Source organism: Bufo gargarizans, chromosome 2, assembly GCF_014858855.1.
Source record: "Bufo gargarizans isolate SCDJY-AF-19 chromosome 2, ASM1485885v1, whole genome shotgun sequence".
NCBI lineage: Eukaryota > Metazoa > Chordata > Amphibia > Anura > Bufonidae > Bufo > Bufo gargarizans.
In genome coordinates, this window is record NC_058081.1 from 605,687,854 (window position 1) to 605,712,918 (window position 25,065).

The 25,065-nt window shown below is 43.7% G+C and overlaps 1 protein-coding gene across 6 annotated transcripts in view; it reads left to right on the plus strand.

Moving 5' to 3' along the window:
- Positions 1–25,065, plus strand: part of PKNOX2 (PBX/knotted 1 homeobox 2) — a 293,301-nt gene that overhangs the window by 259,651 nt on the left and 8,585 nt on the right. For 5 of the 6 annotated variants that reach the window (XM_044281991.1, XM_044281996.1, XM_044281992.1 and 2 more), the window contains 3 exons: positions 2,542–2,639; positions 15,475–15,651; positions 22,947–23,023. In XM_044281991.1, coding sequence (XP_044137926.1) covers positions 2,542–2,639; positions 15,475–15,651; positions 22,947–23,023 — 352 coding nt within the window. The remainder of the gene's footprint in view (positions 1–2,541; positions 2,640–15,474; positions 15,652–22,946; positions 23,024–25,065) is intronic. The other variant, XM_044281995.1, reaches the window with a different exon arrangement.

Sequence of the window (25,065 nt, forward strand, 5' to 3'; positions counted from 1 at the left end):
AACCTTTACTTAGTGCTGGTCTTGTCTTATCCACTAAATTGCCCAGATACTGACCAATCAAACACCATGGAAGGATCTGCTGTTGGCCGTCGTTTTGTCACAATATCTCAGACTTTGTTTCTTCTTGTGTGAACTGCACCCAGAACAAGCTTTCAAGAAGGAAACCATCTGGTCTACTTCTTCCATTGCTAATACCTGATACTTCATGGCAGCACATTTGAATGAATTTCATTACTGATCTTCCTCCCTCCTCCAGATGTACAATCATTTAGGTGGATGACCTTCTAGCGTACGACTAGCCCAGTTGTTTATCAAACATATCTTTCATTTTCATGGTCCTCCCAAACATATTGTTTCTGATAATGGGGTACAATTCACTTCTAATTTTTGGAGATCACTTTGTTGTTTTTTGAAGGTGGACTTGGACTTCTCATCTGCCTATCACCCACAGTCCAATGGACGGTTTAAAGAACTAACCAAATTTCGGAGAACTATCTGAACCGATTTGTTTCCGCCAAGCAAGATGATTGGATGTCCCTACTCCTGTGGGACAAATTATGACATAATAACATTCCAATGAGTCTGGCAACATGTCACCTATATTGTTAATGCTCAACATCCTTGCCTAGTGATTTGTCCACTGAGGTACTGGTCACAGGTGTCATGACGAAAAAGTTTCTACAGGTCTGGCAAGATACCAATGCTTCCCGGAGACAAGAAACAAAGAATTCCTCCACAATTTTCTCCTGATGACATGAGTTTGGTTGTCCCCAAAAAATATCCATCTGAAATGACCATCCTTTAAATTCGTTTCTCAGTTCTTGGGGCCCTTTGAAGTCATTTCCCAAGTTAAACATGTCTGTTACAAGCTCCATCTGCCACTGTCTCTCTGTATTACCAACTCCTTTCATGTGTCCCTCCTCAGACCTGTGGTATTGAACTGCCACTCCAAACCTTCTTTTTCTGTTCCTGTCAGTGCTAAGGGTGAGTTTCTGCAGTATGTTAGACATAAAAAAAATTGAGAGGCAAGACCTTTTATATTGATGATTGGAAGGGTTCTGGTCTGGAGGAAATGTCTTGGGAACCTGCGAAAAACATCAGTGCTCCGGTTCTCCTGAAAAAATTCCTGCCACAATCCAGTCCAAAGAAGAGAGAGTATAAATGGGTGAAGGGGGGGGGTACTGCTACAATGGCGGCCTGTGCCCAACTTATACATGACCCTACGTCCTGCTTTACTGGTCATCCGGACCCACGTGCTCTCTTCTGCCACCTGCAGCGAGTCTGGCTGCCAGAATTCCATGTACCCGCTGCTGCCCTCTGGTGCAGACCAACGCCTGCACTCTCTTTCAAAATTTGTCCCATAGGGCGCCAGTGCACGCACATCCAAATTCTTCCCCAGCTGGTATATAGGACACCTTCCCTGTGAGAGGGTTCCTCAGTTTTAGGTTCCTAGTCTCTAGTTAACCAGTGAATATACGTATTCTATCCGACTGCCCATGTACCAAACTTCTGCCTTACAACTGACTCTGATTCTCTGTTGCAAGCCCTGACCTTAGCTTGTTTCCTGTTTTGCTACACCTTCCCTGACCTCAGACTTATTTCTAAGTTACTTTTGAATGTTGCCTGACCTGACCTTGGCCTGTCTCATGATTTAGAATATTGCCTAACTGTGCTTTGGGCTGATGTATATGACCCCTGTGGATCAGCCACCAACTACACCAGAACTATCTCAAGTGGTAGCGGCCTGGTGGCTCCCCTGCAGCAAACACCAGATCTCATTTGCAGCGACAGGAAACATTTGGTGGAGTAACTGCTAAAGGAGGATCGAAAGGTTATTAAATGCAAGGGTCCACTCACTTTTCCCTACACTGTTAAAGATTACTCAGTGTTCTCAATAAAGGCATGAACGGTACAACTGTGTTCTAAAGATCCCTTTACATAGGACAACAGAGCAGCAGATTGCGGGAGGGAAGCATTCCTTCCCGACAATCTGCTGCTCGCTGGTGGAGGAGATGGTTGCATTTACATGCAGCAATCTCCTCCAGAGTATACGGAGGAGTGATCGCTAACGCCATCACTTTTCCCCATACCGACTCATTGTTTGCCGACAGTAGATCGTGTTTACGCAGCACAATCTGCTGTTGGCAAATGACGATTTTTGTGTAGCACAAACGATCGGATTACCCGATGCACAAGCGTTTTGCTCGTTCATTAGTGTACATTTACACCGCCAAATAATCTCTAATGAGCGTTACTATGAACGCTCGTTAGCAATTATCTTTAAGATTCTCGTCCCGTGTAAAGGGCCCTTTACTTTACTCAGACTGTGTTTGTACATTTTATCAGTAACCAATGCAGAAATCCAGGTAATTGAAAATGTTCACTTACTTCTTCTTGCAACTGTATGCAAATGATGTGCTGTAAGGGTGTTACAAACATGGAGCACATCTGTATGAATATACAATGAATGCTGATACACATGCTTTTTGTTGGCTTTTGGGTTGGCAGCACACTTAATGTCTGATCTCCTGTATTTTGTAGGAGGTGCACTTTACCAACCAGTTGCAATGGTAACATCCCAGGGACAAGTAGTAACTCAAGCTATCCCACAAGGAGCAATTCAAATTCAAAATGCACAGGTAAATTTAAATGACATGCGTCCTATGCTTTATAATTGATGAATATATGGATGTCACATATTGTGAATAATATGGTTTTTGCAGCAGAATACCGTAGTGAATTGATATGGGTCACAAAAAAGCAAACAGCACATTTTTAAAGCGTATATGCACTTTTCCAACCTCATTGTATTGCTCCAAAGCATTGAAAATAAAAAATATATAAAATAAACTAACAGAGCAAACAAGAATAGGCAGTTCTATGGGGGTGCCGGCCGGGTGTATTGCGGATCCGGAATACACTACGGACATGTGAATGGACCCTTAATTGAACATCTCCTACCTAATTGGGAGTTTCTGGACAGCTCTGGAGGGAACTGGGAGGTAGAGGCACCTGGGTAATTGCCCCTTTTCCACTCTGTTCAATTTGACCTTTATAATGAGAGATTCAAAAAGAATTAAAATAAATGCAGATAGGCGTTACCTCATATGACAGGATCTGCTGCAAAAAAAGATTGCAGCATGAAAATAAAATAAAACAGTGAAATCTCCCTTTAAGACTGGGTTTCTGTATTGTAGCCGGGTTGCAGAGGCAGTAGCAGTGTTTTTCTGATTTCCTGGTGCTGGATCTTCTTTTCGGTACTGTACAGTAACCACACCTGTCACAAATATTGTCGAACAATGTGCAATGATGTCAGGAACATCCAAGCTCCAGAGAGACCCCAAGTAAAATGTGAGTTGCCTGTTGTGTCTCTGGGGCTGTCCCCAGGCACTCAGTAAAGAGCCAGAAGCTTATTTGCAGCTGCTCTTTTGAGGAGGAAGGCACTTTCAGAATTGGCGGCCTGTGTTTCACCTCTGCAAGAAATTGAATGATGGATGAAGAGCTATAAAAATGTCCAGGATGCCGGCTTTGTTTATGTCCATAACTGTGCTTGATGGGCTGCTGAAATCCATTCATAAATGAAACTGCTGGACTACAAAGTGGGACTCTGGAGACTAAACTTTTTGGACAAATAAATCACATTTTCATCGAAAATAGTTTTCATTGTTCTCTAGGGGGAGCCAGGAATAAGGTGAATTTCTGTAGATATCCCTAGAGAAGCCTAGGGTGTAAGATGGACATGTCATCCTGTTACCTACACACTGTCTTCTGAGCACAGTCACATACATCACTCTGCAGGTCTCGATAGACAGATGTGATATGTAAGAAATCTTTTACTAGTACATAGCTCCCAATGTTCAAACAATGGAAAGAGGGATAACACCAGTGGCATCAGTAGCGCGCCTTGGCAATTTTGTTTACATTACGCCACACCTCTAATCCTGCCTTATCTATGTCCACCCAATCCAGCCCAGTCCTATTTGTGACCCCACACGGTAATAGTGGCCCCTTGTGTCCCCCACACAGCAAGAAAGCCTCCATAATGCCCCAACACAGTAGAAATGTCCCCTTAGTACTCTCCACACAATAATGGTGCCCCAGACAGTATTTATGGACCCCTTTAAGTGCCACTTACATAGATGAGTAAGTGGCCCTCACATAGTATAATGCCCCTATAGGTGACCTCTAAAAGTGCCACCCACACATGCCTCCTTAGTACAAATTGAATACTCACCTACCCCATGTTTCCATGATAAATGGAGCAGAGCAGGTCTGGGTTGTCTGTGGCTAGGTACAGCATTGCACCTGCCTGCACCGAACCCCGACAGAAGGGGAGTCCTCAACTCCCTGTATCTAGGGTTGCCACCTTATCCATCAAAAAAATACCATCCAAGTTTACATGGATAAAAAGAGGTTTTTGGGGCATGGCTTAACATAGGTCTTATTTGACACTAATGGTATAATCATACTTTGTGCTTTTCTTTTTAAAGAAAACTAAATTTTTCCTGTTATTTTGAATATAAAAAGCATTCAAAAATGGCCTCTTGTGTGAACATATGTCATTAAATGAGCTGTGACAGAGAAGCAAATCACCACAAAGCCAGGAAAAATACATCTCCTACATGTATTGCAGTACTGCTACTGTACAGTGCTGCTGTATGAAGGAGCCCAGTGGGCCCTGGTTTGTCATACCGGTGTTTGTTTTGTAAAACCAATTGAAAACGATTGTTTATGGTGACAGTCATCAAAAATGTCTGTTCTTTTTTTTTTTTTTTTGGACACTGATAAATGTCTGGGTGGCATCAATAAAACAGCCTAATTAGGCGCAGAGGGGTGATAAAATGGGAAGGTGCTCATCTTCTCATTCCTTTTCTCGAAAAAAAAAATGTATGTGCTCTGATTGGGGAGGATTGATGAGACTGAGAGTTCACATCTCCATTGACTTTTCAGTTCTGTATCATCAGAGGAACAGAAAAAATGAATCTGTTAAACGGAATGAACGTTGGCTACAAACAGAACACCTATTTCTTCTCATCATTCATTGACTTGAATATTAAAACTAAAACGGAAAACTTTTTTCATTTTTTCATGTTTCTTTTATCCTGCAGACAGTAGGATAATAACGGAAATATGACGGATCTGAGTCAAACACCAGTTTTCTTTCTTTCTTTCTCTTTCTTTCTCTCTTTCTTTCTTTCTTTCTTTCTTTCTCTCTTTCTTTCTTTCTTTCTTTCTTTCTCTCTTTATTTCTTTCTTTCTTTCCTCCCATGGACACAGGCACAGTTAGATCTATATCTCCTTCTGTCTATGTATCCTGTGCGCATGCTTCCCCCCCAAGGCTTCCCTCTCCTCATTGATGCTGGCTGAAGTGGTGGGGGAGGGGCTTCAACCCGGAATATCTCAGGCTATATAGCACCTAGACATAAAGGAAGGAATTTATCGTACAACAGTCTTTTGTGCTGGTCTATGATCTCCTCTGCGGTGCTAGAAGATGCGCCTAATTTATGCGTCTGCCTAAACTGGCTGACGTAGATTTCAGTCTTCTTTTATGCCAGAAAACTGGTGTAAAAGAAAATACTGTAAATGCGCTGCTGGCACTGCCCCCTCCCCACCCTCACCACACGCCCTCTTCAGGAAAGTGGCAAGAGCGATGGAGAAATTTTTTGCTGCGCAAGTGATGTTACAGTTGAAAACACTGTTTGTAACTTTTTTCTGCCAGAAAACTGGCTGGGGGGGGGGATGATAAATATTCCTCATAGTCTTGTATTAAAGCTAAGGATCTAAGCTTTAAAAAAAAGCATAGGATTGCAAAACTAGCTGCCACACTGCCCAAGATCTAGTTGAAGATTGGGTTGGGAGTGAGAGGTATTACCTGAAGATCTCACTTCTGACTCAAACTCTGTGCTGTAATATATGCCAGCCTGCACAGCTATTCTTAGCTTTAAATCAAGACCTGGCTCATATATCTAGGTGCTATACATCCTGGGATATAGCAGTTAGTAGCATGGAGGTATTTCACACCACGGATACTGAAAATTATCTGCACAATAGTGCAGGTAAAGATAAAGTACAGACATCGGACTCCTGTTGGTAATACCAGCTTAGCTAATGGTTTACCGTCCAAATGGCAACCCTAAGTTTGGGCTTGCATCTCAAGGACATAGATACAGTTGATCTCAGGATATGCAGTAGTGGTCCTGGTACCATGGGATAGAGGCCAAAATTTGGGACTGTCCCACTGGGTCTTGAAGGTTTGTGAGGAATGGTGTTCTTACACGAAATATCACTTATTCTTGTGCTATGCTGATCTGGTTTGTGACCATTATAGACCTTCTACTGTTGTTCCTTTACACATTGAGCAGGACTGCATTACCACCAGTTATTCTCCACCACACAAGTGTCAGAGCAGAGCAGCACTAATTACATCATATCCTGCTTTGTATTCTGGTAATGTCACCGTCAGACAGGGCCAGATCCAAAATATACAACTTAATTCAGTCACTAGAACTGTAAAGATGGGCAGAATGGCAACTTATAGCTCCTGGTTTCTTAAGGTGCTTGTATACATTAGACAAAATTCTTTCATACCCACCATTTTTGACGGGACCTCTGCTGTCTTGTCTAAACCTCCTGTAACAACACATGTCTGGGGAAAGAAAATTCAGCCATGTTGGATTTCAGCATGCCTGAACCTCTGTTCCTAAAAGATCCCTTGTTTCTGCAAGTTTCACTTTGAAAACACATTCACGCTTGGATGGGATGGGGCAGTAGGGAGAAACTGCTGTAAAATAACCTATACATGGGTACCCTGTAAGTCAGTTTTCAACCATTTAAATAGCTTTAAAATATAATTAGGTTGCACCAGAGTCAGTTTTCTTCCTTTCTTTGCATACTTGGTTGGGGAGCGTTCCCCTAAAGAGTCCCTACTAGCTGGATCTCTATAGAGATAATCATTACCTTTCTTGTGTCAGAAGGAACCCATGTGTCATGATCTTCTGGAACAAAATATGTAATGGTAGAACCAGCATGGAACCTAAATGACATTTTCGAGGTCAGAGTAGAAGATCACCCAAAGATTATCTGCTAAAGGGCATGTTCATATGCAGAGTTTTCGCACTGCGTCATTAATGTTTGCAACGCATGTTTTAATTTTCACCTTCCAGATTCTGTTTGCTAAGCTGCAGGAAATTAACTACGCTTCCAAGGAATTTAATTTGTATCCAATTACAAATAGGCCTAAGACATAGTGAGATGCCCCAAAGCTGACACTTCTGATGATTTAGTTGAAGAACTGAGCATCTCAACATTTGTAACGTTTACCACAAATGAGGCTTTTCTATGATGAGATCAGTGTGATTTGGTATCTCTAAATGAGACATGAACACATGAAGCTGAACAGAGCTCTGGTATGCTCCACCTTGTCTGCAAGTTCTTCTGGAGTCACTGACAACCCAACCGCATCTTGTGGAAGAGGCTATGGGCAGTGTCTAAGTGCTAAGTAATGAAACTATAGGCTGTGTCGTCCAGACATTCATAAACTGTCTGACTGCACAAGGCCGGGTTTAAAATACCTCACCATGAAGAGACATAATACTGTCTCTAATCACAGGCAATATAATGGTGCTTACTGTACGAGAGTGCAGACTATGGCGATGCTATATTCATAACATGCTGGTAAAAACGAAGACTTCAGCCTGCTTAAAAATTGTGGCTGCAAATTTAAACAGTATTTCTTTTTAGGGCCACAGTTCTGTGCTAATTAATTTCAAACTATTAATTTATACAGGTTAGATTTCTATTATTCTAATATGGTGCTCTACATCCCATGCTTACCTTCACACATACATTTGGTTAATTGATAAAATTCTGACTTTGAGCAGCCACCACTGGGGTGGGAGGTAGCTTACTCAAGATGTATTCAATGGGAGCTGTGTAAACCTGTAGGCATGAGCTCCCCCTAGTGGTGGCGCCAATAATTACTGCCCAAATTGGTTTTTTTTTAAATGTGATTATTCAACCCCTGGCGTTTTATTCACTTTTGTTTCCCTCCATGACTCATTTGCTGATACTATGTGTAATTTCTGTTAGTACATTAATATTTTGCTTCAGCCGCTGGTAAGAGGAACCTGAACCTAGAACAGTTACAAATAATTCAGTGTTCTCTTTGACGACCTTAAAAGCTGTTGGACCAGTCTACAGTGTAGTATAGTGTCATTAGCCATAGGGTGTTAGGGCATGCTGGGAGTATTAGTTTCCTTAGTTTCACAGCAATTTAATAGTAACAGTGCCATAAACAGTGTTGATTTTGCTATTACTCATCACGCCGCACTCCCAAGTTCTTGCAGTGGTCATGAAGTCATGCTCTTGTGTCGTTGGGCATGTGACCATGCACTCCTGACACTGTTTGTGTTGATTAACTCCTTCTGTGCTCTGTTATTTTGCAGCAATCTTTTCCATTGGCTGCTTCTAATTAAGAGGACTTTAGGCCTGCCATATAACCCAAATAGCCAATTCATTAGTGCCTGATTGCCAAGTCTATAGCCTGTCCAGTCTCTACTTCTAGCCTGATATATTCCTAGATTGACTTCTGTTGCCTAGTCCCTTAGATGTGTCTGCTAATACCTTTAGTTCTACACCCAGTTCCTGACCACGGATTATTACTGACTATGCTTCTGCAGGGCCTTTGCATACCATGTCTTTGACTTGTGCAGTGGCCCAGTCCTTACTGCAAATGGGTTTTATGACACTGTTTTATGCACCCTACCTTCCTAGGGCTTTGTATGGGGTTAATTAGCCAGCCCCTTAGATTTCTTTACTAGGTGTGGGTGCCAAACTTCTGTAGATTGGGAGCTGTGTGTCAGTAGAGGGTTGATTGGTGAGTGTTGGGAGAAGGAAGCAGAACAACAGCAGAAGTGTGAGCAGTGAGCAAAGCAAGAGAGAAAAGCCAGTGTTGGGTCCATACTTCTGAGGCAGAGAAGAGCAGAACTTGATAGATGGTAGAATGGCCATTAAAAGAGAATGCTGGAAATACAAGCCAGTGAAGGTAACACATATATTGGCTGTGGACTTTACTGCACTTTGGTTGGGTTATAAGCTTTGGGCTCTCTTCCATACTAAAGAGACAGATTGGCCGTATGTTTAAGGACTGTATCCCTCAGAGGGTATTGTAGAAATACAGATAGAAAGCAAGAGAGAGAGTTTGCACCTTTTTGGCTGGATTGGGAACACTGCACAGTTTTATTGTGGAGGGGATCACAATCCACCTTATATACAACTTTGGGAAACTGCTTTATGCAACATTTAAAGACTATACTTACTTGTGCAAACATGTGTGCACCAACTGCCGAGTTTCTTCAGTAAAGTTTAGTTTGCTTGTTTCACTAAAACTGGCCTCATCATTTTGCTGCCTTTTGTTAACTAGCCCTGCCTTAAAATCCTACACTGCTAATAACATCATGGTTACCCCAACTGCCATCAGAAAGGAGACCCCAAACTGGTGTGTGCCCCGAGGGGAATAAAGGGTGTGCGCCTCCCTTAAGTGTGCACCCAGCTCTAGGGAAGAGTTAGAGCGGGATATACTGTCACTGCTTAGACTACTACTCCCATCCTCTCCGCTTTTACACATCGGGCCTAACATTGCACTTGTAGCTGAACTACTACCTTTAACACCAGGTTCCACCTGACCATACTCCAGTCCTGATACCAAATTCTAGTCCAGTCTCCATGTCTTTGCCACATTTGTCTGTTACAGTATGTGTTACAGGGTGCTGATTAGTGACTGTTCTGGGCACTGCAACCTGGAGATTTCCGGCAGCTAAGCCAACATATCTGTATAGGAGTTAAAGGGTAAAAAAAAGTGCTAAACTGGTTACAAACGTGTGTATGACACATAGTCATGTAGTCACCCAGTGCTCCATGGCAAGTCTGGGTTTTCCTTGGTGGTGCTGCAGACATTGCACTGTCGGCGTTGCGCAGTCACCGTGGCAACCAGCAGGGTTGGTCAGCCTATTAGTGCAGTGTTTCCCAACCAGTGTGCTTCCAGCTGTTGCAAAACTACAACTCCCAGCATTCCCGCACAGCCAAAGGCTGTCCAGGCATGCTGGGAGTTGTAGTTTTGCAACAGCTGGAGGCACACTGGTTGGGAAACACTGTATTAGTGGGACACTGACACTGGGTCAATCAGGTTCACCGTCAGCTTCCTGTGCATGCTGAAATCAGGAGGGCTTGACCTATCAGCGAGCAAGGATGTCAGGCCAATCAGTCTCAGCGCCAACATCCCTACTTGTTATTTAAACAGACAACTGCTGGCCACAGTCGCATGTGATTGGTCTTCCTGTCTCGCACGCATCCTTTGCTGGATGGATTCCTGGATTTATGATCTTGGATTTGCCTTTTAACTTCACCAGTTTAATTACTGAAGTTTCTTCTATTGCTGACCCTGTCTGGTATTTGACTCTTGTGTGTTTGTCTCACGTTTTGGTCCCGACTTTACTCTTTGTTTTAGACTTTGGCTTGTTCTTGGTTTTGCATTTGGATTCTGATTTGGTCCTCAACATTTCTGTCAACTCCTGATGTTATTTTTGTCTGGCTACGCCTCTTAGGTCCCATGCACTTAGGTGAGGGACCATTGCCCAGTTGGCAGATAGTCCAAGTAGGTAGGGTGTGGGTTGAGGGCTGCACTATTCCCTACCTGATGTTACATGCAGATGGGAGACCACTTCTGTAGGACATTATATAACATTGAGGGTTATATGCTTTTTATGGGGCTCCATCTTTCCAGTAGAGGACACTTTCGGTAGTGGGTCTTCATCTGGATTTGAATGATCATTTGCTTGTACTTTACTGTAAACAGTGAGGATTATCAGTCAGTCATGAGACCTACACATCATGCGTCCATCATCACAGAGTAGACTACACACACACATACATATCTATATATATAAAGAATGACGTATATATGTGTGTGTATGTACACTGAACAAAAATATAACACAATACTTTCAGTTTTGCTCCCATTTTGCATGAGCTGAACTCAAAGATCTGAAACATACACAAAAGACCCATTACTCTCAAATATTGTTCACAAATCTGTCTAAATCGGTGTTAGTGAGCACTTCTCCTTTGCCGAGATAATCCATCCCACCTCACAGGTGTGGCATATCAAGGTGCTGATTAGACAGCATGAATATTGCACAGGTGTGCCTTAGAATGCCCACAATAAAAGCCCACTCTGAAATGTGCAGTTTGATGACACAGAACAATGCCACAGATGTCACAACGTTTGAGAGAGCGTGCAATTCACATGCTGACTGCAGGAATGTCTACCGGAGCTGTTGCCCGTGCAATAAATGTTAATTTCTCTACCATAAGCCGTCTCCAAAGGCGTTTCAGAGAATTTGGCAGTACATCTAACCGGTCTCACAACCGCAGACCACATGTAACCACACCAGCCTAGGACCTCCACATCCAGTGTGTTCACCTCCATGATTGTCTGAGACAGGCCACCCGGAGCAGCTGCAGCAACAATCGGTTTGCATAACCAAAGAATTTCTGCACAAACTGTCAGAAACCGTCTCTGGGGAGCTCATCTGCATGCTCGTCGTCCTCATCGGGGTCTGGACCTGACTGCAGTTCGTCGTCGTAACCGACTTGAGTGGGCAAATGCTCACATTCGATGGCATCTGGCACATTGGAGAGGCGTTCTGTTCACGGATGAGTCCCGGTTTTCACTGTTCAGGGCAGATGGCAGACAGCGTGTGTGGCGTCGTGTGGGTGAGCGGTTTGCTGACGTCAACGTTGTGGATCCAGTGGCCCATGGTGGTGGTGGGGTTATGGTATGGGCAGGTGTATGTTATGGACAATGAACACAGGTGCATTTTATTGATGGCATTTTAAATGCACAGAGATACCGTGACGAGATCCTGAGGCCCATTGTTGTGCCATTCATCCACAACCATCACCTCATGCTGCAGCATGATAATGCACGTCCCCATATTGCAAGGATCTGTACACAATTCCTGGAGGCTGAAAACATCCAAGTTTTTGCATGGCCAGCATACTAACTGGACATGTCACCCATTGAGCATGTTTGTGATATTCTGGATCGGCGTATACGACAGCGCGTTCCAGTTCCTGCCAATATTCTGCAACGTCGCACAGTTATGTAAGAGGAGTGGACCAACCTTCCACAGGCCACAATCAACAACCTGATCAACGCTGTGCGACGGAGATGTGAGGCAAATGGTGGCCACACCAGATACTGACTGGTTTTCTGACCTCCCCAGTAAGGCAAATTTGTGCACATTTCAGAGTGTCCTTTTATTGTGGCCAGTCTAAGGCACACCTGTGCAATATTCATGCTGTCTAATCAGCACCTTGATATGCTACACCTGTGAGGTGGGATGGATTATCTCGGCAAAGGAGAAGTGCTCACTAACACAGATTTAGGGCTCTTTCACACTTGCGTTCTTTTCTTCCGGCATAGAGTTCCGTCGTCGGGGCTCTATGCCAGAAGAATCCTGATCAGTTTTATCCTAATGCATTCTGAATGGAGTAAAATCCGTTCAGGATGCATCAGGATGTCTTCAGTTCCGGAATGGAACGTTTTTTGGCCGGAGAAAATACTGCAGCATGCTGCGCTTTTTGCTCCGGACAAAAATCCTGAAGACTTGCCGCAAGGCCGGATCCGGAATGAATGCCCATTGAAAGGCATTGATCCGGCCTTAAGCTAAACGTCGTTTCGGCGCATTGCCGGATCCGACGTTTAGCTTTTTCTCATTGGTTACCATGGCTGCTGGGACGCTAAAGTCCTGGCAGCCATGGTAAAGTGTACTGGGGAGCGGGGGAGCAGCATACTTACCATCCGTGCGGCTCCCGCAGCGCTCCAGAGTGACGTCAGGGCGCCCCAAGCGCATGGATCACGTGATCGCATGGCACGTCATCCATGCGCATGGGGCGCTCTGACGTCATTCTGGAGCGCCCCGGGAGCCGCGCGGACTGTAAGTATACCGCTCCCCCGCTCCCCACTACTACTATGGCAACCAGGACTTTATTAGCGTCCTGGCTGCCATAGTAACACTGAAAGCATTTTGAAGACGGATCCGGCAAGTGGAGTACACGCCGGATCCGGACAACGCAAGTGTGAAAGAGGCCTTAGACAGATTTGTGAACAATATTTGAGAGTAATGGGTCTTTTGTGTATGTAGAAAATGTTTCAGATCTTTGAGTTCAGCTCATGCAAAATGGGAGCAAAACCGAAAGTGTTGCGTTTATATTTTTGTTCAGTGTATGTATGTTCCGCGATCACTCAAAAACATAACCATCGATTTCAACGAAACTTGGTATAAACATCCCTTGATACCTGGAAAGAAATCTTGTGGGGGTCATACGTCCCTACACAGCACCTGCATTGAGTTTGTATGTTCCAACTGTTTTTGCTACACACATATTGCTCTTTAAGTCAAAAACTCATTGATCAATTTCTACTAAACTTGGTACACATATCACTTACTATCTGGGAAAATACTGTGGAGGTAACATGCCAGTACACAATGAGTTCACTGTTAAAGGGGCAGGTACTGTAGAGATCACTGTTATGGGGGATACTGTCGATATCTTTTAATGACACACACAAACATGAAATGAAATAAATGAAATATACTTGTGCGAAGCCGGGTCCTTGTGCTAAGTGTGTGTATATATATATATATACATACATACATGATCTCATAGACCAGCCTTCCTCACTTCACGTTTACTGTCGCTAAGGAAACCACGATGCTATTGTGAGCTGGGGGTGATCCGAAAGAAGTCGTCATGACAACGCATACTGCTTTTTTAAGCCTGACTTCCTAAGAAGAAAGAGCAGCTTAGAAGATAAAGTCTGAGAGCAGCGACGCTCACAAAACCATCAGCATGCGGGAAAGACAGTCCCACGAGGCGCACGGATACAGTCACTCAGTCCGTACAGTAATAGAGTAAAAACATGGAACTGCCGCACGTCCATTATCCACCCCCAACAATGAGCACAGCACCAACAGACACAACAAGGACTATTTGTGTATATGTCACATCTGACATAAGGAGAAATATGAAAAATAAAAAAAATAAAAGCCTCCTAAGTAACCCTATTTTGGAGGGACAGTCCCTCTTTTTGACCCAAATCTTTCTATCCCTCTGTATCCACAGCATATTAAAGTACTAGCTAAGTAGATTAGTTTTTTAAAATCTCGTGTATGCTGAAATTTTCCAGCAAAAATTGTTTGTGCAGATTTCACCCTTTGCAATGCATACTATGAGATCTGGGGCAAATCCTAGTCAAAAACTGTGACATAATCCTCAAGTAACACATGCAGCTTCTGGTGAAGATTTGGAGAATAATAAAATACCAAGAAAATCCATGACTTAGATCTGCATAAACTACATTGCCGAAATAAACGTGCATTAATTAACTTACTAAACTGCTTGTATATTAGCTCAGTTTATATTTTTTTGATTATTTGTATAATTTGATTTGTAACATGATTTTTGTGCTAATATTTAAAGATGTATTCCAGCACAAGAGAAAAAACTTGCTGTAAAAAATAATAGAACTTCTACCCACCTTACCGATTTTACCATCACTGCAGTTCTTATGGGGCCGAGTCCTTGCTGCGCCCACTTCCTGCTACCGCCTCGGCAGGAATGGGTGTGAATGTTGCTCAGCCAATCACTCAATGATCTGTAAGTGTCCCTCTTTGACCGTCCAAAATGTTGGGTGGTGCGCAGTATAACGCTGTGCATTGTACAGTGGCTGTGCTTGTTAGGTCATGTTAAACTGTATTGTGAATTCCATCATTCAAAAAATATCATCTTTCACCTTAAAGGAACACTCCACGTTTAGATAAATTTTAATGTTCCACAGATAAACTCTAGATATTGTAAGTCCTTTGCCAAATGTTCCTGATTAAGGTTGAATTTAGTTTTCTGCTGGTTTAAAAGCTGAGCTATAAGGTCACATGTCTGACAATGCGGTGGAGCTTAAAGGGGTATTCTCAGAATTACAACCACACCATTCATACAAGGGGAAACTGGACCCCTGGTGTCTGAGAGGCTCCCAGAAGGCGGACCCCCACCACTCAGACACTGTGGATATGTGATAAATTGTAATTCTGGGAATAACCCTTTAAATGTTGTCTGTTTCCAATGGTAACCAGCAACATTTTGAAAGCACCTCAGTAAATGAATGGAGAAAGCAATATGAAATTACTCAAAACTGAAACAAAAACAGTATTAAAAACTATACCCAAAGGTTCCCAAATTTTCATGCAGACTGAAGTTAAATTTTTACCGAAATTACCTTTTAAGATGTAGAATGCAGCTTGACATTACTGGTGCTCGGGATAAGGTCCCTTTTCTGCACATGTGTGTATTATTTTTGCTTACTAACCTCCATTGGTTCTTGAGGAAATGCCATTTTTACATTGTTTCCTTCAGGGAGTTATGATGGATATAAAGCAAATTTCATGCTCGAGCTTCTCTGCTGTCCCACAGGTCAATTTGGAACTGACCTCTCTGCTTGATGGCGAAGATAAAAAGTCTAAAAACAAGCGCGGAGTCCTCCCGAAGCACGCCACCAACATAATGCGATCATGGCTTTTCCAGCACCTAATGGTAAGAGCCACTAAACCCCTGGATCATAGTGAGGGAGAAGATGGCCCCTAATCTCCAGCTCAGACCTCCTTATCACTACGCTATGAATTAGTTAAATTAGTTTTGATATTACCAACTGGGATTGTACTGGTGACCATTAGTGCAAAGGTCAAATACTCAATATATATAGAGGGATTTTAATGTAACGGTGTATGGAGACTACTGGGGGTATATTAAAGATGCTGGAGCCATATTTGGGGATATTACAATAGCGTTGTATGGAGAACGATGCTGGGACTATATTTCGAGATATTACTGTAACAGTGCATGGAGATACTGGGACCACATGGGGGGATCTTAATATCACATAGTTTGGAGGAATATTAATGTAACAGTATATAGCGGGTATACAAAGTGCATTAGTCCAACTTAATGTAACATGGAGCATGGTAATATAGCCAGCAGTTGTGTGTCTCAACCTTAAATCTAAATTTAGGTAAACTTTATAGGAACGTACTAACAGCATTTTTGGCCTCGAGAGTAGTCCCCGTCAGGGTTAAAACAATTTAGAGGTTCTACCTACTGCTATCTATAAGTCACTTCACGTTCATCCCATTCCCAGTATCCTTTTCATGTATGTACAACGGCCACCAGATTCTCAGACTACCCTAGTCGGAGTCGAAAGGTGCTTTGGTAGTTGGACACAGTCCCCCCTCCTCTTAAGACAAGAAACCTGCAGGAGAAGATAGAGGATGGACAGAGCTCATGTCATCTGCATTATTCCATCCAAGAGCAGGCGGGGAAACTACTGAAGCCTACTGTGCAAGGGAGTCTGAGACAGACTCCTTTAAGTGCTAATGACATCAGCTCTGAGCTCTAATATCTCTGTTGCTCTATGGTGAAGAGGATAATGGCTATTTCTGTGGTAGTCTAGGTTGGGTTTTAGGTTAGTACCTAAAATTCCTGATGGTCCAGGGTACTGAAAGGGTTCATGGAATTATCTTTGTTGGTCTAGGCCCTAGGCAGTGATGGCTAACCTCTGGCACTTCAGCTGTGGTGAAACTACAACTCCCAGCATGCTCCATTCATTTCTATGGAGTTCTGAGAACAGCCAAGCAAGTGTACATCTTTGGAGTTGTAGTTATACCAGAGCAGGAGTGCCGGAGGTTAGCCATCACAGGTCCAGGGTGGTAATACCAGTGTAGTCATACCATTTCATTCAGACTCGTCCAAAATCCTGTGCTGATTACATTTCATAGTATACTGTACCTTCATAGGGTCAGACTTCAATTTCTTACTAATATAGTCCTGCATCTCCTACTTCCCTTCAGAGAGCCATAATTACATGATTATATGCTGGTTGCTTGCAGTCACCACCAGGGGGAGCTTATTATGTATGGATTTATACAGCTCCCATTGAATTGTATGCAGTGAGCTTCCACCAGTGGCGGGTGAAGGCAAAAAAGTATTTTAAAGGGGTTGTCTCATCATAGACAATGGGGGCATATTGCGATATGCCCCCATTTTCTTATAGGTGTGTGTCCCACCGCTGGGACCCGCACCTATATCGAGAACGGAGCCCTGCAAGTGAAGGAGGGCGCACTGTGCATGCGCAGCCGCCCTCCATTTATTTTCTATGGGGACGGCGAGCCGGCTTTTTCCGTCGGCCCCAGTGAAATTAATGCGGTGCGCTCCCATTCACTTCTATAGAGATTGGCTTGGTGGTGGCCGGACCGGAGTCCTCCAGCCACCACCTTGCAGGGCCCCGTTCTTGATATAGGTGCGGTAGGACCCGCACCTATAAGACAATGGGGGTATATCCTAGCGATATGCCCCAATTGTCCATGATGAGACAACACCTTTTAACATTTGATTCAGGAACTACTGCAAAAAGAATAAAATCAGGGGCGTAACTATAGATATTGCACTTGCTATGGGGCCCAGAGGTTCGGGGAACCCAGTCAGTTGCAAGAATATTGTACCTTTTTGTGGGAAATAATATGGTGGCCTTTTGATGTGATGTACAGTAGGTTTTCTGATATATTGTGCTTTTATACATACCTAGAAGGATTGCTACTTATGCTGCTGTTTTCATTTTCTAACACTAGGTGGTGGGGGCACCATCTTATTTTCTATGGAGCCCTATGAACCATAGTTACGTGCCTGAATAAAATATGTTCCCTTGAGTTCATTCTGATAACATGGAGCAGTTCGAGGAACTTGGCCGCCGATACGGCATTTAAACAACATCTTGGACATTTGATTTGATGTGTGATTTGTGGTCTGGGGGCATAGGGTCAGTTGTTACAGCTCTTTCTTGCTGCAGTCTTTCCCATGTAATGTAAAAGCCACTGGTGCATTTAGGGATGAGTTTATGTGAAGAGCAGAGTAATGAAATCTTAAATGTCACTGAACCTTTAATATTCATTAGCCCAGTGCTGACCCAGTGGCTGTGTGGTTAATGGCCTCCTCATACCTGCAATGTCCAGAGGGACACAGCACGGACATTGCCCTTCACCAGATTAGAGAACACTCCCTCTTAAGAATATCCCCAATAAATGGAAATGTCTGTTCAGCCATTTTTGCATGCTGCAGTCACACTTCTTTCACAAGCCAACTTTTGAAAGTTGTCATATATGTGTTAGGCCCGCTTCACATATATCAGTTGGAGGTCGGACACAAGTGACATATGTGTACTACATATTTTTGAATAGGGCCCCCTCCCCCAGTAATTTTTTTCACAACCCCTTCCTTTCATGCCACCCCCATTCCTGTGGCTAGTAAAGATCGCTCTCTCAGACCAGGCCCGGCAGCTGTTCCATTTATTTTGTACACTGTCTATACTGTCACTGTATATAATTTCATTGTGTAATACTGTTGAGGGGGCCCTGACAAAATCTTTTAGTCCTCCTCCTCCTGGATGGGCCCCTTCGGGGTCAGGGCCCCAAAGCAGCCGCTTCCCCTGCTTCCCCTATAGTTACGCCCCTGACCAGCCCTGTACCTCACATGGATCCAGAGATCTCCCCATTCATTGCTCTGCTAGATCTATATAAAGCTGACCGCTCAAGGGGAGTGTCTTTTCTGCTGCAGCTAAGGGGGCGTGTCCATGCTCTGCCTATCACAGATCAGGAGGAAGTTGAAGGATGAAACTGAGCATGTGCGGCCTTCTCAGTGAGCAGGTCAAAGAAATAAGAAAAGAAACAAACAGCAGGTGGCGCTTTGCAGTTAAATTTTTATTTAATATGCTGAATGTTTAATTACATGCAATTACAAAAGTATTCAGATCCAGGTGGTGGTTTGAAAACTGTAGAATATTTTTCGTGGGACAACCCCTTTAAATGGAACATTGCTCATATGTGACTATGGGTGTATTCACACGGGGAAGATTTGTTGCAGACATTTCTGAATGGGGTTGCAGAAATCCGTGCAGAATGCACATGTATGGAATAGATAAATATCTGCAGCAAGTCCTCTGTGTGTGAATACCTAGAGACTGAAAAGCCGTCCTGATGTATTATTTCTCAGAGCTGAGGGTTTGTCACAATCCTCTGTGTCTCTAGACTTTTTCACTGATGCATCTATAGCTATCACAGCAGGAGGGAAGTTAGTCAAAGGATAGTCTGGGCTGGGTACATAGTAACAAACCCTCAGCTGTTAGAAATATTAGTTTTGTATGAGGGTTTAGCTATGGATCTAAACATTTAAGTTTTCCTCATCTGCTGATATGTAGATGAGTTCCCAATTAGTAGAGCCTCAGGCACATTACCACATGGCGTCTCTCATAGGACATTGAGCTGAACAGTACTCAACGCTGTCCATAAGTAGTAATGGTGGGGGTGAGTGATAGTGTGAACTGGTGCAGACATGGAGATTGGAGAACAAGCGCTGATGTATTGGGGATGTGCTGTCATTTCTGACTCTTTCCTGCCCTCTAGTGTTCATTGTTGATATCACTGCACTACATGGTTGACTATAGACAGATTCCATTCTGCAGACGTAGGGAGCATTGAACTCTGTACCAGCTGGATCTCTACAAGAAGAATCAGCACCTTCGGCCTCTAATTTATTTATTATGTTGTGTATGGCGACATATTATCCCTCCCTCCCCGCCCCCCACAGTGTCTCATTTATTGCACACATTTTTGCCTTTCTTTAACAAGACTTATAGATTTTGCCCATGAGCGTTCCTGCTGTTAGGGTCTCAGTAATTTCCTTTGTCGGAGAAGCAGCCTCAGAACCTCTCTATTAGGCCCCTTGCAGACGAGCGTGTCCGGATGTGTTGCGTCTGCGATCAGGGAAAATCGTGCGAGTAGGTATGCAATTGCACTCAGTTTTGACTACGATTGCGTTCCGATGTTCAGTTTTTATCGCGCGGGTGCAATGCGTTTTGCACGCGCGTGATAAACTGACTGTGGTACCCAGACCCGAACCCGGACTTCTTCACTGAAGTTTGGGTTTGGGATCGGTGTTGTGTAGATTTTATTATTTTTCCTTATAACATGGTTATAAAAGAAAATAATAGCATTCTTAATACAGAATACTTACTAAAATGGGGCTTCTATGGGGCCAGGGCTGCGTGAAAAACGCAGAATATAGAACATGCTGCGATTTTTACGCAACGCAGAACTGATGCGTGAAAAACAACGCTCGTGTACACAGACCCATTGAAATGAATGGGTCAGGATTCAGTGCGGGTGCTATGCGTTCATGTCACGCATTGCACCCGCGTGGAAAACTCGCTCGTGTGAAAGGGGCCTTAGTCCAGCTGCACACGTTGCAGAATACGTGCTGATTCCCGTTCGGAAAAAACGCAGCGTAGTCCAGTACCAGCAAAGTATATGGGATTCCACAAATCTGCTGTGCACTTTGCGGATTGTTTCCATGTGCAAATTGACCTGACGTGCGGATTTCAAAATCTGCAGCATTTCAATTATGTTCACGGTTTTAGTTGCGGATGATATCTGCTGTGAAACCGCATCAAATCTGCTCCAAAAAACGCTGTTAGAAATTGCAGATTTTGGTGCAGATATGGTGCAGAAACGCACGGAAATTTGTGCAGATCTAATGTGCGTTCCCTTGCACTCGTGTGTGTGGCCTTAGGCTACATTCACACAACCATATCCATTTGGCGATCCGCAAATATGGATACCGTATGTGTGCTGTCCAGATTTTTTGCAGAATCGTTGAATTCATTTTGCGGACCAGAATATGCCATGTTCTATATCAGTGGTGGCGAACCTACGGCACGGGTGCCAGAGGCAGCACTCAGAGCCCTCTCTGTGGGCACCCACACCCTGGAAAAAGTCTATGGTGTGTCTTAGGGCTCATTCAGATGGCTGTATGTTGTCTGCAAAAATGTGGATCCGTTTTTTTGCGGATTAGATGCCGTCCCATTCACTTCTATGAGGCATTATCTTCCATTGCACAGCTCAGCAAAACAAATGAAACATGTCTTATACTTGTCAGGGAAAATCAGGACATGGCTATTGAAGTCTATGGGTCAGCAAAAAAACGGAACACAATCCGTTTTTTGTGGACATGCTGAACTGTCTGCAAAAAAAAGGATCAGCATTTTTGCGTACATCATACGGCTTTCTGAATGAGCCCTTAGACTTTTCCTGCCATTCATCAGCGCAGGGCGCTCTATGAACAGCACAGGCAGCGCATTGAATGCAGGCAGGATATTACAGCTAAATGATAAAGTCCATGGAAGATATACTATATTGTACTGTAATATTCAGGGTAAATTGTCGTGTTGGGACTTTGCGATAAATCAGTGGGCTTTGGGTTGCAGTTTGGGCACTTGGTCTGTAAAAGGTTCTCCATCACTGTTCTATATGAATTCGAATAGCACATGGGCAGTATCCGTATTTTGTGGATCTACATTTTGCGAATCGCAAAACGGATACGGTAGTGTGAATGTAGCCTTAGAATTGGAGGCTCTTGGCAATTCTGGAGTTTTCGCCTGAAGTCTGTAGAATAGAAAAGTTCAGGGTCCTAAACATTAGATTTTTTTTACAGTGAGTGTGAAGGTGAATGTAGTAAATGCACCAGAAATATTAACAGATCAGGCGCTGAGTGTTCATGATAGACTTTTAGTGATGGGAGACGATCAGGCTTCAGAACTAGTCATTTCCCATAATGCATCGCTCCTAGCCTCCATGTTTATATCAGCTTACATGTCGTGTTTGCATCTTTTTAATTGGTCTGTGTAGGGGGAAACTAGCTCAGGGGCTGGGGTCTGTCTGCATGTTCTGGGGTGGGGCTGCCTGGTTATAGATCTGAATCATTCTGTCATTATGTTCTACAGGCATACCCGACCCGTGGCCCTCCAGCTGTTCCAAAACTACAACCCCCAGTATGTTTGGAAAGTCTACAGCTATTAAGGTATGCTGGGAGCTGTAGTTTTGCAACAGCTGGAGGGCCGCGGGTTGAGAATCCCTGTTCTACAACTTTCTAAGGCCTCATGCACACGAATGTATGTATTTTGCGGTCTTGAAAAAACCGATCTGCAAAAAACACAGATGACATCCGCGTGCATTTCGTGATTTGCGAAACGGAACAGCTGCCCCCTAGGACAGTACTATCCTTGTCCATAATGCGGACAATAATAGGACATGTTCTATTTTATTTTGCGGAATGGAAATACGGACATGCGGAAACAGAATGCACACAGAGTAATTTCCGTTTTTTGCGCACCCATTGAAATGAATGGTTCCGTATATGGTCCGCAAAAAAAATGGAATGGGCACGGAAAGAAAATACGTTCGTGTTCCTGAGGCCTAATAGATTGTGTCTTTCAATTCACGATTTCAAGATTTCTGCTTGCTCTCAGTGAACAGACATTCAAGGGCTGAAACCTATCTGGATGTATAGTCTGGAGTTCTCGGCATGAACCTGTGTGTTAGGGCTCAGCACAAGACCGTTGTTTTAGTCCGCATCCGATCCGCATTTTTTGTGGGTCGGATGCGGACCCATTCACTTCATTGGGGCCGCAAAACTGTGCACGATCCGTGTGTCCGTACCGCGGCACCCGCAAAAAAATATAACACGTCCCGTTCTTGTCTTTATTTCGAACAAGGATACGACTGTTCTACTATGGGCTGGACATTCTGTTCCGCAAACAGCAAAAATGTCCGTATCAATGAGCCCTAAAGCATAGTATAAGCACTAGTTTTCAGGAAGGTTTCCATTTACCAACAGCAAGTAGAAATCTTGAAAGTCTACTGGAAAATTGCACAGCACATAAAATATTCCCAGTCGCTGTATGCCTTCTACTGTGACTGTCATTGTAACTGATATGATATTTCTTTCAGCACCCGTATCCAACAGAGGATGAGAAACGGCAGATCGCTGCCCAGACAAACCTTACACTATTGCAAGTCAACAACTGGTAGGTGTCCCGCGCAGCCAACGTCCATGCAGATTCTAGTTTTATTCAGTGCAAAGACCTAAAATCCCATAAACACTGACGAGAGCAGCCACAGGGTAGAGTTCAGACACGGAGACAGAAATCTGCAGCAAAATCCAGACATGTTACATGCTGATTGGGTGAAATCTGTGGGAACTTCACAGCATGGGTTACGGTAAAAATTACCGCAACTCCGCTACAGCAAAACCCACTACATGCGAAGGAAGTCTTGCAAATCCCTCTGACATGTGCCTTTACTGTATTTTTTAGATTTTTGGTTTAGATTCTGCACCAAAAATTTGCAACGTGACCTCAAGGCTTTCAGCTCCAGTGGGGAAAGTGCATGTGAACATCCCAGACCAGATGGTGAAGAATTCATATAATGGAAGAACTAGTGTTGTATAGAAGATCTGTACACTTCCTTTTGGAAGATCACAGCGCCCCCTTTAGGATACAAGAGCAATGAGTTTGTAAACATTTTAGTGCATGGAGTTCTGGCTATAGTTGTCAATTTAGCAAAATTTCTAAAAGGAATAATGGAGGAACAGCACAGCACAGAGTTATGAGGATAGATGCTCCAGAATTATTAGCTCACATATTTACTAAAACAGTCAGGGTAGGAGATGTGACAAGTGCTCCTTAGCACAACCTCTAGCACAATTAGATCAGAGAGTGTTTTCATTTACTGAAAGTAATCAGAAATCTTGAAAATATTGAAGAGTTGAAGCCAAATTTATGAAAGTGATGAACTTTTCATCATACAATTGGCACTCGCCCTTTGTCATTGTAGAAGGCTTTTGACAATGTATACTGGAATCTTGTCTATTTTCTGTCTTTCTGCTCCCTCTAGTGGACAATGTTATAATTACCAGCTTTATTTTTCTAAAAGATATGGACACCTTTGTAAAAAAAACAAACAAACAAAAAAATTACACTAATTTATTTTGTGGAGAAAATAATTTCTCCAATTGGTTGTGTTTATATATATTTTTTTCCTATGCACAGCAGGCTGCTCTCAGTGAGTTCACAGATAATCTGTCATCTCCCTCCTGTGTCTCCCTCTCCTTTCTGCCCCCCCCCTTTCAGGATGGCAGAGTGCATGCAACACCCCCGCGTCCCCTTTCAAGATGCAGAACACGCAGCACCCCCACCCCTCTTTCAAGATGCAGAGCGTGCAGCACCCCCCTTTCAGGATGACAGAGCAGCATAGGGGCAGAGTGTTAGCTGGCACCGATGGTGGCCGTTTAACCCCTTCCATGCCGTGGTCCTTAGAGACTGTTGTATGGAGGGGCTAACCATTGGGCCGCTGCTCTGCTGTGGCAACAGCCCGATGCGTGAAGGGTAAACTGAGGGAGGGCCGCTCCACTGTTGCAGCGTCCAGATGATTATACGGCTTGCAGTGTTATATCTTAGGCTACTAGCGTTTTTGCTGGATCCGGCAGGGTTCAGCAAAAACGCTTCCGTTACTGATAAATACAACCATCTGCATCTGTTATGAACGGATCCGGTTGTATTATCTTTAACATGGCCAAGATAGATCCATTATGAACTCCATTGAAAGTCAAAAGGGGGATGAATCCGTTTTCTTTTGTGGAAGAGAAAACGTCCCCATTGACTTGCATTGTGGGTCATGATGGATCCGTCTTGCTCCGCATCTCAGGACGGAAAGCAAACCGTAGCATGCTGCTCTCCGGTATGAGAATGGAACGGAATGCATTTTGGAGAATTCTGTTCTGTTCCGTTCCGTTTTGTCCCCATTGACAATGAATGGGGACACCCGCATCCGTTGCTCCTTTCCATGGCCCCGCAAAAAAAAATATAACATGTCCTATTCTTGTCCACACTTTGCAGACAAGAATACGCAGTTATGTTAAAGGCTGTCTGTGCCGTTCTGCAAATTGCTGAACAGGCACGGACGCCATCCATGTTTTGCGGATCCGCGATTTGCAGACCGCAAAACACACAGAGGTCGTGTGCATGTAGCTTTTCATTCCGTTTGCGGACTGTATACGGAACCATTCATT